A 13,297-nucleotide genomic window follows, 5' to 3' on the forward strand; every position below is an offset into this window, starting at 1 on the left:
ACTTTTTTTTTTAAATAATAGACATAATATTTTTATCTCAGATTTTGGTATATAAAATAAAAGAGACAAACTGGGTGTAAGAGAAAAGTATAGTTCAAAAGTAGTTCAAGAAAGTCCAAACATTCCTCTATTAGTTCTTGATAACACCCACACAGAAGAGAAACCTATAGGTTGCTTAGTGTGCCATAAAGCATTCTAACAAAAGTCACAATTGGAATCACATGGACACACATGAGAACACCTACAGGAGAAAACCCCTTTAGCTCTTCCATTTGTGGTGGAAATATTGAAATACTTTGACAAATGAAAACGATAGAAAATACTGTTTTACAGTAATTCACTGCATCTTTGCGCATTATTTGTACTGCAGTTGTATTCTTGTGCAAACCTGTTAATGTGATTACTTGTAAGAAGTCCTTGAAAGCTTATGGACATGTGGAGGGTGAAAAAAGATAAATGTTGGTAAGAATTTTTTTATCCGAGTCATAGACATTTGTACTAGTTTTTAAAGCCCTCCAGGTCTTTGCTTTGCAAGTGAAAAGAAATGAATAGGTTCAAAGATGAGATTAAACAGCAATTTCCATATACCCAAATGTTTACATATGACATGGGGCTCATTCAGAAAACGCTTGCAGACAAACACAAACATTTGGAGAAAACAAACACCACCATCAAGGTCTAAAACAAATTTCTAATTTTTAATGTGATGTTTTACTCTGTGCTTATTTTTCGTGAGTTCATTTTCTGACCAAAATGACCACCCAAATAAATAAATAAATAAATAATTATAGAAACTGCATACCATTTTGCATATCACCAAGTGGCGGCAGTGACTCACCGTGGTAGTTTCAAAGCATCAGTTTATTGCGAAGAAGAAAAGCATATGCTTAGCAAATTTAGCAAATGACTGTGTGTCGCGGACGTTGAACATAAAAATTGCTGGTAAGAAAACGTTTAATTGTGACATCCACTGTTGTATCTTTTGGGAAACAACAATATTTTCGTAAATGGAGGAACGACCCCGACGACAATTGGAAGCGCCCACTTCAAACACTCAAAATGGGTATATGTGACGGGTCGAAGGTTCTTAACTAAACTAGACCGAATAACTTACATTTACCCAATAAGGCCGTGCAAAACGTAATGATGTCAGTTTTATGAGGTAAGACAAACATATAGTATACCTTTTGACGTGCTACCCAGTTACATTTACATTTCATGTTATTGTCGAAGTAAGTTAATTTACCGTCAAGCGACTACTTAAGAGTAAAGCATGCATATGTGAATATGATATATTATGCAAACGTAAATAAAAATATTGAGTGCACTAAGGAAAGTTGTCCCTGGGTTTACTTGGCCTTCCAATCACATATAAAAGTGATCTCCCGTCCAAATACACATGTATTGGTTTAGCTCCTTTGTTGGTTTTGGATATTCTTTTCAGATACCTCACTTTTGCAGACACAAATAAGCACACATACTCGCACATACACATTACAGTACTTTGTTTTCCCAAGTCTTGGTTTCAATAAACCTTTGCCATTGGATTGGCCTCCAACATTTATGTCATGTGCTTTGAGCCAGGCATGTGACAGTGAAGTAATCTTTTAAAGCATGAAAATGTTTGTATTTTTGCTCTTGTGTAATGCTCCTGATAATTTATTGTGGTCCTGCAATCAGATAATTGCTAGTCTTTGCTCTTGCCTGATTCTCCGACCTTTTCACTGCAGTGTGAAGATACCCAGCTCATGTAAATTGAAAAGGAACAGATTGAATACCTCATCTGATTGATGTCTTAATGAAGCATGAAGACAAAACCCGTTATCTTCATTTTCCAAGTGGACACCAGTATGGAGGACCACCAGCAGACAGACTTCTCGGTTCGCTGTCAGGCAGCGATAACATGGGAGAAAACTGCGGTAAGCAACAAAGACTGTGAGGGTAACAAAAACAGTTAAAATAGCTTTAATGTTGGCAACTCTTACCATATTTGTTCGTGGATTTTTTTCTTTGTATTAAAGTCCTTCAGGGGGAACTTCCTCTTCAAGCCCCCCATTTTAAAGAAGAGGGGACCGCACAGCTGAACTACATGAAGAGGGAAGAGGAGGATCCAGAACTCCTCTATGTTAAAGTGGAAGAGGAGGAGTTTGATGTCAGTGAGCTGCCACTGACTTGCGTCTGTATGAAGAGTGACATTGATGAATACGAACCACCTGAGTTTTCAGAGCTTCATTGTCCAAGTCCTAGTGGAGACCACTGTGGAGGACCACCATCAAACCACCTGTTAGCTCCACTGTCAGACAGTGATGATATGGAAGAACCTTTGAGGAACAACAAAGACTGTGAACGTGTTAAGAAACTGTTAGGATGGTCTAAAAGGGAGAAAACTTCCAAGAAACGTCAGACATTTCAAGATTTCAGCTGCTCAATATGTGGTAAATTGTTTACTAGAAAGCCAAACATGGTAGCACATATGAGAATCCATAGCGGAGAAAAACCCTTTAGTTGCTCAGTTTGCAATAAAGCATTCACTTTAAAAGATGGTATGGTAAAACACATGAAAACACACACGGGAGAAAAACCCTTTAGTTGCTCACTATGTAGTAAAACGTTCTTTGTTAAGCAAAGCTTGAGAACACACATGACAAAACACACCGGGGAAAAACCATTTAGTTGTTCAACTTGTGGTAAAACATTCTTTCTAAAGTCAAGCATGGATTTGCATATGATATCCCATACAGGAGAAAAACCTTTTGTTTGCTCGTTGTGTAGTCGAACTTTCAAACAAAAGGCACATCTGGAATCTCACATGAGAACACACAACGGAAACAAGCCATTCCTTTGCTCAGTTTGTGGTTCCGCATTTTCTCGAAAAGACTATATGAAATCACACATGAGGATACATACGGGAGAAAAGCTCTTTAGTTGCTCAGTTTGTGGCAAAACATTTATTTTTAGTCAAAGCTTAAGAGCACACATTATGACACACACGGAGGAAAAACGTTTTGTTTGTTCAGTATGTAGTAAGACATTCAAACAAAGGTCATATTTGAACTCACATATGAGAATACACACAGGAGAAAAACCTTTTAGATGTTCCGTTTGTGACAACAGCTATGCGCATCGAAGAAGTTTATCTGTACACTTGAGGACTCATGACAAAGATGGAGATCATGTCTTACAGTAGTGTACTGCAATATTGCAGCATCTAAAACAGACCATGTGTTTTTTGTATTAGATGTCTTGAGAGATGTTATTGTTTGAGCAAACATTGGGTGTTTGGTATAAAAAAAAAAGCTTATGGTAAAACATCCGTGATAATTTTCTACCTTGTATACATGTTTCATGAATACAACATTAAAAGTACAGTACAAGAGAAAACAACGTTTCAGCTTCATTATTTCGTAAATTTAGATTGCCGAAGCAGTAGTAGTTGCATTCCAATAGGTGGCAGTAAAGCGAATACAATTTACAAATCGCGGCTAAACACGAAGAAGAAGCAACAAGAAGAGGCGGAAGTTTGTGCATTTATCGGCACTGGCGTACAAGGTCCTATTGTTCCTGTGATTTTTTTTTAAAATTACGTACAAAATGTTAAAGGTGTTGGTGAAGGAGCGACTAATTGCGGCCGCTGAAGAAATATTCGGACTGTTTGAAAGAACCATAGCGTCGTACGAGGAGCAACTTTGTCGCGTGAGAGAGGAGAACGAGAGAATACGACGTCAATCGGAAGCTGTTTGCAACACTCAAATTGTCTTACGAGTGGAAGGTCTGTTGATAAAACTTAAATGAATATTAAAAAGGATGTATATTTAATAAGGAAGTAAAATGTGTTTTGAATTAAAAAAGAAAGTTGGACCTGAAGGCATCACACTCCAGTATTTTCGTGAGTGCATTGCATTAAGCAGCTACAGGTAGCCAATGTTCGGAATCGGAATTTAGAGTTATTATACCTTAACGTCAGATATGCTACATGTATGTGACTGGCCAGCACTTCAGTCCACCTTTTTTTTTTTGAGAATACAGCTGGGATAGGCTCTAGCACCCACAAGACCCTTGAAAGGATCATTAGTACGGGAAATTAATACATTTGGAAAATTGCATTGCTGTGGGGAGTACGCTTGCGAGCTAAATGTTACATTCTTTCTCACTAAGGCCATGTCTACACCTAGCAGGGTTTAAAAAAAAAAAAAAAAAAACGAGGATTCTGCCCTAATGCGTCGGGGAAAAATTGCGTTTGTTTAAAAAAAAAAAAAAAAAAAAACCTTCCACAGCCAACCGCTTTCATTCATTTTTAAGTACATTCATAACAATAAAAATAATGGTCCATAAAACCAATTCTTCAATAAGAAGCACAGCAATAGTTTGTGAAAAAATTGAAGCAAAAAAGCGCGTTTAATTGACTCCAAATGCAGTGTTGTTAATAACGGCGTTAGAATATAACGGTGTTACTAACTGTGTTATTTTTTTCAGCAGTGAGTAATCTAATTAATTACTTTTCTCATCTTGGCAACGCCGTTACCGTTACTGAGGCGGGAAAGTCGTGCGTTACTTTGCGTTACTATGTTGGTTGAATGACGCGAAAAAAGTCTGAGAAAGACAGACTCACAGAGACGAGAGAGCAGAGCGGGAGTGGGGAGGAGGCAAGGGAGTTGTAACGGCGTTGCAAACCCGATGCTAGGTGGCTCCAATATTACCTGACTGTAGCCGATAGCCTACAAACTGCGCCCACACGACGCTACGGTAGATGTCACATAATATAGAACAAATGCAAATGACAGACACGGCGGCATTAGCAACATGTACAGTGCCCTCCATAATTATTGGCACCCCTGGTTAAGATGTGTTTTTTATCTTCTAATACATTTTTTTTTTAAATTCAAATAATATGGGACCTTAATGGAAAAAAAGAAAAATCCAACCTTCAAGTGCATTTATTCAGTGGGGGGGGGGGGGGGGGGGGGGGATCCCACATAAAGACATAATTATTTGACATCAAATAATATGTGTCACAATTATTAGCACCCCTGGTGTTAATACACGGTCCCAGTTGAAGCCTGGGACCGTGTGCTTTGGTCAGATGAGACCAAGTTTGAGTTTTTTGGCAACAAACACTCTAAGTGGGTCTGGCGTGCCACGAAAGATGCGCATGCTGAAAAGCACCTCATACCCACTGTGAAGTATGGGGTTGGGTCAGTGATGCTGTGGGGCTCTTTCGCTTCCAAAGGCCCTGGGAACCTTGTTAGGGTGCATGGTATCATGAATGCTTTGAAATACCAAGACATTTTAAATCAAAATCTGTTGCCCTCTCCCTGAAAGCTGAAGATGGGTCGTCACTGGGTCTTTCAGCAAGACAATGACCCTAAACATATGGCCAAATCTACATAGAAATGGTTCACCAGACACAAAATCCAGCTCCTCCCATGGGCATCTCAGTCCCCAGACCTTGTTTTGTTGGCAAAAGGGGGTTGTACACAGTATTAACACCAGGGGTGCTAATAATTGTGACACACATTATTTGATGTCAAATATTTTTTTCTTTATGTGGGATTTTTTCCCTTACTGAATAAATGCACTTGTATTGAAGGCTGGATTTTTCTCTTTTTTTTCCATTAAGGTCCCATATTATTCGAATAAAAAATATATATATTTGAAGCTAAAAAACACATCTTAACCAGGGGTGCCAATAATTATGGAGGGCACTGTATAAAGAACTAGATGCATTAGTAAGCAGCCGCCATCTTAAAGCAGTTGACCTCTCAGAAAGGCTCTGTTGTAGAGAAACTTCCTAGCAAACTTATGAGCATTTTAGATAAAAACACAAGTCGGCAAAAAATCTTGACTTAAATCTTTAAACAATGAAACAGTTTTAAAACTTACACATGTCGAAAGTAGACAGAGGGGAACTAATGCAATAACGGGAGCAATTTTAACAACTTTAATGGTTGATTCACAACATTAAATGACTTATACACATAGCAAAGATTACTTTATCGCAATATCCGCAATACCCCTGAGTCTAGTTAAGTTTAGGGTAAAGAATTGGGCTAGGCCCAATTGTCCCAAAAACCCATTAAACTTCACATTGTGTGACCCGTTTTTTTTTTCCTCAAAAAAAACAAAACAAAAAAAGCATGAAAATTATCACCAGTTAGCTTTTCTAAGTAACTAATTACTCTTACATTCAGGTAATTGAGTTACTAACGCAATTACTTTTTGGGAGAAGTAATTTGTAACTGTAATTAATTACTTTTTTAAAGTAAGATTAACAACTGTCCAAATGTAAACCTTGGTTTAATGTGTAACGTGAGGACAAAGGTTGTCGCAGTCAGTGACGTTTCCAGTTAAATCTTCGGTTATCAATGTCCACATGATGGCGCCACAAACGCAGAATTCGCACTTCTTCACTTTCCCCATCGTTCATAAGGACCCTGGTTTTTAAATGTGCGTGTGGATGATAGGCCAAACCGCAGAAAAATATCTTTTTGCCAAATACCCTGCTACGTGTGGACATGGCCTAAGTACCGCAAAGTGTCCTCTTTTTGGTGTCATAGAAATGCCACCCCAAGTACAACCAAAACGCATTAACCCTTTTTGGAGCTAACCAGTTACTGTACTCATGTACTGTGCTGTCATACAGGTCCCCAGCAGATGGTTGTTCGTCGGGAAGAACCTACCTTACCTCTACCGCAGTTGACGAGCTCCAGTTTGCAGCAAGAGAATCAAAATGTTGAAGAAGGACCGATTCAGGCCCATAATATCAAGGAGGAAGAGGAGGAGGCTGATGTCAATAGAATGCCACTGGCTTGCATCTCTGTGAAGACAGATGATGCATACGAAACCCCTGAGTGCTCACAGTATCACCATCAAAGTACAAGCATAGAACACTGTGGAAAAAGAACACAAAATATCCATTTTACTCCACCGTCAGATAGTAAGATCATAGAAGAAACTTTGGGAAGCAACAGTGAGGGAGGCAATGCACAGTTGAGTTCCTTTGAAGACACAACACTGAACAAGAAAACTTCACAAACTTATGGAACTCATCAAAGAAATAACGAACATTTCAGCTGCTCAACTAGTTGTAAAATATTTACACAAAAGCCAAACATGGTAGAACACGAGATACTCCATGAGGAAGAAAAAACATTTATTTGCTCAGGTTGTGGTCAAGCATTTACTAAAAAAGGCAGCATGGTTAAACACATGACGAGACACAAATTTCTAGCTTGCTCTGTGTGTAATGAAACTTTCTGTGTAAAACGTCAGCTAAGATCACACATGAGAACACACAGGAAAGAAAAACCCTTCCGTTGTACAGTTTGCGGTTCAACGTTCAATCGAAAAGACTCAATGAAAACACACATGGTTATACACACAGGAGTAAAACCCTTTAGTTGCTCATTGTGCAGCAAGTCATTCTTTTTTAAGCAAAACTGGAAAGTGCACATGCGAGTGCATACAGGAGAAAAAAACTTATAGATGCTCAGTTTGTGGTATAAGCTGTTTTCAGAGGAACAGTTTGGCTGCACACGGCAAAAGGAAAGGAAAAATGTTGACAGTATTGTGAAAGCAATTTCTGAATCTGACCATGTATTGTATTCTTTTGAAAAGTTGTAAATGCTGTTTGCAAGAGGAAACTAAACATCATACTCTTGTTAATTTACTAACAGGTCATAGACTAGAAGGTTAGTGTTGAATAAATTAAGCAATTGTTAGTCTGTAAAGTGTGTAACAAAATGTAATTAAAACAGGATTTAGACGTAAAGTACAAACATGAAATAGCATAGTGAACACGGAATACTACAAAGGTTATAAGGAAAATTATATTTTCTGGTGCTGGTAATAAACGTGTGATTATAAAATTTAAAATGAGTAGAAAATTAAAATGTATCCAAAAAGATGAATCTGCATAAATTGTATTCATTTTTGTTGAACAGGACTAGATGACCTGCGTAGGATTTTTTTTTTTTTTTTTTTAAACGGATCAGTGGGTAGTGGGTGGCAGTATTGAGCGTAGAGTTTACAAACTGCCGTGAAACATGAAGAAAAGTTGGTGCATAGATATCAAATATATAGAGCGCTAGACAGAAACTATCACAGCGACGTTATTAAGCAGCGGCCATTTTAAAGCAGTAGACTTCTCTGGCGGATTTTTCAACAAAACCTAAGCACAGGGTTTTCATTTACTAAAGTACTGTTAACTCAGCAAATCATGATATATCTACAAAAAAGAAAAAACATTTATTTGAAGTATAATTTACTGCGTCTGTCGTATATGGGGGGGGGGAAAGCCATAAGAAAATCGGTTGACAATTGGACAACTTACAGCCATCTCCAAGTAATATCACTGACACAAAATGGGCAAAAAAGTGATTATGTTCGCCCCCGGTGTATTCACAGCGCACATTAGGCATCTAGCGCTCCATATATGCGAAATCACAAGTTAACGTAGCATTCTGACGAAGCAACGGATCAGTGTCTAGGACAAGCGTTTACCTTAAAAGACTGCATGGTAAAACATGCGAACACACACTGGGGAAAAAACCCTTTAGTTGCTCATTGTGCAGAAAAACTTTTTTTAGGCAAAGTTTGAAAACACACATGATGAAACACAGAAGAAAATAGTTTTAGCTGTGCAACCAGTGGTCAAACATTCCATCATACGATCCGAGCCGGCCCAGCCTATACGCAGACTATGCAGCTGCTTAGGGCCCCTAACCACTAGGGGGCCCCCAATCTGGCAATTGTTTCATTTGTATTCTATTTTGTTTACGACAGTTTGCTTTATTTGACTTTTGTGAGTTTTGAGACTTGATTACAAGCTTAAAAAAATAAAAGTTCTTCCTTAACTTCTTTCTTTCCTCTTTTAGAAAAAGGTTTGGCGTTATCTACTGTAAGTACTTACAGTCATTTGGGGTGAGAAGTTTGAAGTATGCAGTGCAACAAAATCTGATTAATATACAAAATTTGGACGTATGGGTTGGATTGCATGTATGGGTTTCACAGTACACTGTGACGAAATTGAGGGCCAAAAATATGGGCCCCTTTTGCATTATTTTGCTTAGGGCCCCCAAATGGCCAAGGCCGGCCCTGCATACGATAACCATGGAATCACATAAGAGAGCACACGTAGAAGTAAAATCTTTCGTATGCTCGTTGTGTAATTAAGCATTTTGTCAAAAGACACACTTGGAATCACACGAGAACACATAGTAGAGAAAAACCATTAGTTTGCTCATTGCGTGATAAGACATTCTATCGAAAAGGACATCTGGAAACACGTGAACGTAAACAGGAGAACAACCTTTTATTTTTCGTTGTGTAATAAAACATTCTCCCAAAAGTCCCATTTGGGATCACACATGAGAAAAACCTTTCCATTGGCTGGATTTGCGCTTCGAGTTTTTCTCTAAAGGAAATCACATACAAATGGGGGAAACCTTTTCGTTGCTCATAGTGCGACAAGCCATTTATTTTTATTTTTTTTAACAAAACTGGAGAGCGTACATGAAAATACACTCAGGGGAAAAACATTTTTGTTGCTCATTTTGTAACAAAACATTCACTTAAAGGGGACATAGGGAGTCCCATGTAAGAACGCACATAGGCGAAAAACCATTTAGTTGTTCCATTTGTGGTGGAAGATCTCGTAAGGAAACTAAAATTACACATGATTATACACACGGGGGGGGAGGGGGGGGGGGCTTTCGATGTTCGTTGTGCGACAAGGGGGGGGGGGGGGGGGGTTTGTTGCTCCAGGTCAGCATTCCATCAAAGGGTGCATATGTAAGAAAGCTGTTCCATTTGCAGTGGAAGATATGCTCATCAGAGCAGTTTATCTGCACACATGCATACACACAACTACGAAATGTTTTAAAGTATGCAGTCAGATTCCCCAAAAAAGTTTTGGGGCGGGGGACCTTCATGGTCATGTAAAAAATATGCATTAATATTCACTTAATTCTGATTGTTTGTTATCATGACTCATGTTGGATCACTAACACCTCCAATAAATGCACAATGAAGAAAAACACGTTGCTCAGTTTATTGCAAATAATTTTTTTTGCAAATATTTGTTTTCATTGTGTGACAAAACATTCACATATGCAGATGTGGGTAGTACTAGTAATGTGTTGCATTTACTTAAGTTTATGAGAATAATGTACTTTTAAGGGTAATTTTACCACCCCATACTTTTTACTTTTACTTGGGTAGATTTGTGAAGACCGTTAATCACGTAGCATCTTTAAAGCGCCGTAAAAATTAAACTTTTTGACATAGTCGTCATTACTCGAAAGCGCAGATTTGTTTGAATTTTTCTCCTAGTTTTTATTTGGCAGCGATTTGACATTGATAGACTTTTAAATTCATGGGGGTGTTCTTTCTACACTAAGGGCACGCTTGCTCTTTGGGCGAGTAATGTTTCATTTTTCTAGTTTGAATACTTTTTTTTTTGTGGCCATAATATGATCATGTTATAGATTATAGTACTGTATAATATTAACAGTTCAAGTACTGTAGATTATGTTGTACTGGGAAAAAAATATACCAGTTTAAAAAATATCACACGGTAAGCTTAGTCACAAAGTTACTTATTACTTAAGTACTGTATTTTTTTTCACGGAGTACGTTTTTACTTGTACTTGACTACTTCTTTTGGATGACTACTTTTACTTTTGTAATATTTTGAAGTTACGCTACTCTTACTTGAGTAAAGGTTTGGCTTATCTACCCACCTCTGCTAAAAAGTCTAAGTTGAGTGCACACAAAAATTCATACATACTAGTGATGCATGATAATGCATTTTTCAACCGATACCGATAACCAATAATCACCTCCTCCTTCCAGCCGATAACCAATAATGTCAAGCCGATAACTCTATTGAAAAGATATACATATATACAAATTTAAATTATAAAAAAGAGGAAATGTTACTGTGCAAAAATACAATTTATCACTACTTTTTCCACATCAAAGTTGAGCAATTAGTAAATTCCAAAATCAAATCATTGTATATTAATATTCATAATGCTTACAAATTAATTACTTAATTAGACAAAAAATACCTTTAGGAGGGGCTGGGGTGCCGGCCCAGAATTCGACAAAACTGTGTCGGTTGCACACATTTGAAGGCTAAAGAAAGTATAAAATTATCGGATTGCATTATCTGTTTAATTTTTAAAAATCTCTATTATCGGTGTGACGTCATAATTGCCATTATCGGCCGATAATTATCGGTAACCGATATTATCGTGCATCTTTAATACATACGCAGTGTTGCCAGATTGGGCAGGTTGATTCATGGCTTTAAAAACAAGCCTGTGAGTACACACGCGCACATAGTAACAAAAACATGTGGAGGTTGAAAAACTGGCTGCATTGCAAGCAGATTTATTTATGTGTAAAACACATCTAACACACGTGGCATCTGATTGCACAGCATTCTTTAAGGGAAAAAGGGCTCTGGAACAGAGTGCAGAAATAAGACCCTAAAAATTCAACGCAAGTAATTATTTTAAATATGAAATACTTAACATGCAATAAGCTAACTACCACAACACATACTCTGATGAATATTAAACTGTAAATTTGAACAGTAGAAATAAACGATACTAAAATGACTACATTTCCTTGACTTTGACTGTGATGGACGTCCATTCCATATGAACCCTGAGGGCTGGCAGCCACATATTGAGCATCTAGGGTTTTATAGTTTCGAGATGGGATTTCTTTTTCAATATGTCACACAAGAAAAAGTGTTCTCTTTTGCATCCTCTCACTAGTATAATCTGACTTTCTCTGAAGTGTTTGACTGCAAAATGAGCAACTATATAGTCTCTCTCCGGTGTTTGTTCATGTCAAACCATGTCTGACTTCGCAATGAATGTTTTATTGCAAACTGAACATGTGAAGTAGTTTTCTCATGTGTGTTTGCAGATGTGTATTACTAACAAACGTTGCGTCGCAACTCCCTCAAGGGAAAGGTTTTTCTTTTGTGTGCACTTTCATGTGATCATTCATCTTTGACCTTTGTGTGAATGTTTTACTGCAAACTGAGCAACTATAAGGTCTCTCTCCAGTGTGTATTCTCATGTGTCGAACCATATCTGACTTCTTGATGAATCCTTTACTGCAAACGGCACAAGTAAAGGGTCTTTCTCCCGTGTGTATTTTTCATGTGTTTGTCCAAAATCCAGCTTTTTGCAAAGCCACTGCTGCAAATTGTGCAAGGATAAGGTTTTTTTTTAAAGTGTGTCATCATGTGTGTTGCTAAGCTTTCGCCACATGAGTACGCTTTGCCGCAAAGGGAGCAAACATAGGGTTTTTCGCCAGTGTGTTTTCTCATGTGTCGTTTTAAATTTTCTTTCTGAGATAATTTTATACCACAAACTGAGCAGGAAACTGACATTTCGCCTGTGTGATTTTTCATGTGTCGTTTCAAGTTTTTCAGAGAAAATTTTCTACCGCAAATTGAGCAGGGAACTGCTTTTTCTCTTTTCCTTATGTGTCTATTGAAATCTGTTTGTGAAGCTTCCTTGTTTCCATAATGTATATCCTTTGCAGAACATTTCAGATGTTTATTGTCTTTGACACTTGAGGATTCTTCCATGCCGTCTCTGTGTGAGAGTGGAGATAAGAGATGTTCTGGTGGTGGTCTTCCACAATGGGTGTCACTTGGACTCTCATGATGAAGCTTGGACGACTCAGGTGGCCCGTCATCCATCAGCACCTTTTCCTCTTTAACATCAGCTTCCACTTTTTCCTCTGTAACATCAGCTTCCATCTTTTCCTCTTTAACAAAGGAGAGTTGCGAAGGGTCCTCTTCTTTCAGATTGGAGCACCCCATTTGTGTCGGTCGATCCGGTCGATCGATTAGCTGCTGGACGTCTGCGAAGGCAAACGCATTTCAAAACGTTTTCTTTTCGTACGCCCTTATTAGATAAATGTTGTTGTGACTATTCAGTAAATGTTTAGTTCGCATACCTTCGACGCGTACGACAATTTGAGTTTTGCAAACAGCTTCCAGTTGTCGTCTTTGTCGTTCAATCTCCACTTTCGCGTGGCTGAGTTGCTCCTCGTACGACACTATCGTATTTCCAAATAGCTCGAATATTTCGTCGGCCACTGCAATTAGTCGCTCTCTGACCAAATCCTTTAACATTTTTTATGTTTTGTGTCGCTGTACTTCCACAGGACTAAGAATTCAATCTCGCAATTTATTCAGGAAACGCTTTGGACATACGTATTGGTAATCTACACAGCTAGATGACTGACGCGCGCTGAAAACCAAAGA

General features: G+C 38.1%; 3 protein-coding genes across 4 annotated transcripts; 2 read left to right on the plus strand and 1 right to left on the minus strand.

Moving 5' to 3' along the window:
• Window positions 1-818: 818 nt before the first annotated feature.
• Window positions 819-3,369, plus strand: LOC130908724 (zinc finger protein 501-like). Of its 2 annotated transcripts, none has more exons than XM_057824466.1 (3): window positions 819-942; window positions 1,731-1,919; window positions 2,022-3,369. In XM_057824466.1, the coding sequence occupies exons 2-3, from the start codon at window positions 1,799-1,801 to the stop codon at window positions 3,185-3,187; spliced, it is 1,287 nt and encodes a 428-aa protein (XP_057680449.1). In that variant the 5' UTR covers window positions 819-942; window positions 1,731-1,798; the 3' UTR covers window positions 3,188-3,369. The 2 variants fall into 2 exon arrangements, with proteins under 2 accessions (XP_057680449.1, XP_057680450.1); XM_057824467.1 differs by lacking the exon at window positions 819-942 and adding an exon at window positions 982-1,162.
• Window positions 3,370-3,493: 124 nt separating this feature from the next.
• LOC130908430 (zinc finger protein 182-like) lies at window positions 3,494-9,680 on the plus strand. Its single transcript, XM_057823837.1, has 2 exons — window positions 3,494-3,769; window positions 6,641-9,680. Exons 1-2 carry the CDS (start codon window positions 3,592-3,594, stop codon window positions 7,480-7,482), a joined length of 1,020 nt encoding a protein of 339 aa, XP_057679820.1. The 5' UTR covers window positions 3,494-3,591; the 3' UTR covers window positions 7,483-9,680.
• Window positions 9,681-9,893: 213 nt separating this feature from the next.
• On the minus strand, window positions 9,894-13,297 carry LOC130908797 (zinc finger protein 41 homolog). Its single transcript, XM_057824597.1, has 2 exons — window positions 12,988-13,297; window positions 9,894-12,891 (listed from the first exon to the last, which is right to left on the minus strand). The coding sequence occupies exons 1-2, from the start codon at window positions 13,163-13,165 to the stop codon at window positions 12,131-12,133; spliced, it is 939 nt and encodes a 312-aa protein (XP_057680580.1). The 5' UTR covers window positions 13,166-13,297; the 3' UTR covers window positions 9,894-12,130.

This window comes from Corythoichthys intestinalis, chromosome 20 (assembly GCF_030265065.1).
Source record: "Corythoichthys intestinalis isolate RoL2023-P3 chromosome 20, ASM3026506v1, whole genome shotgun sequence".
Taxonomy (NCBI): domain Eukaryota; kingdom Metazoa; phylum Chordata; class Actinopteri; order Syngnathiformes; family Syngnathidae; genus Corythoichthys; species Corythoichthys intestinalis.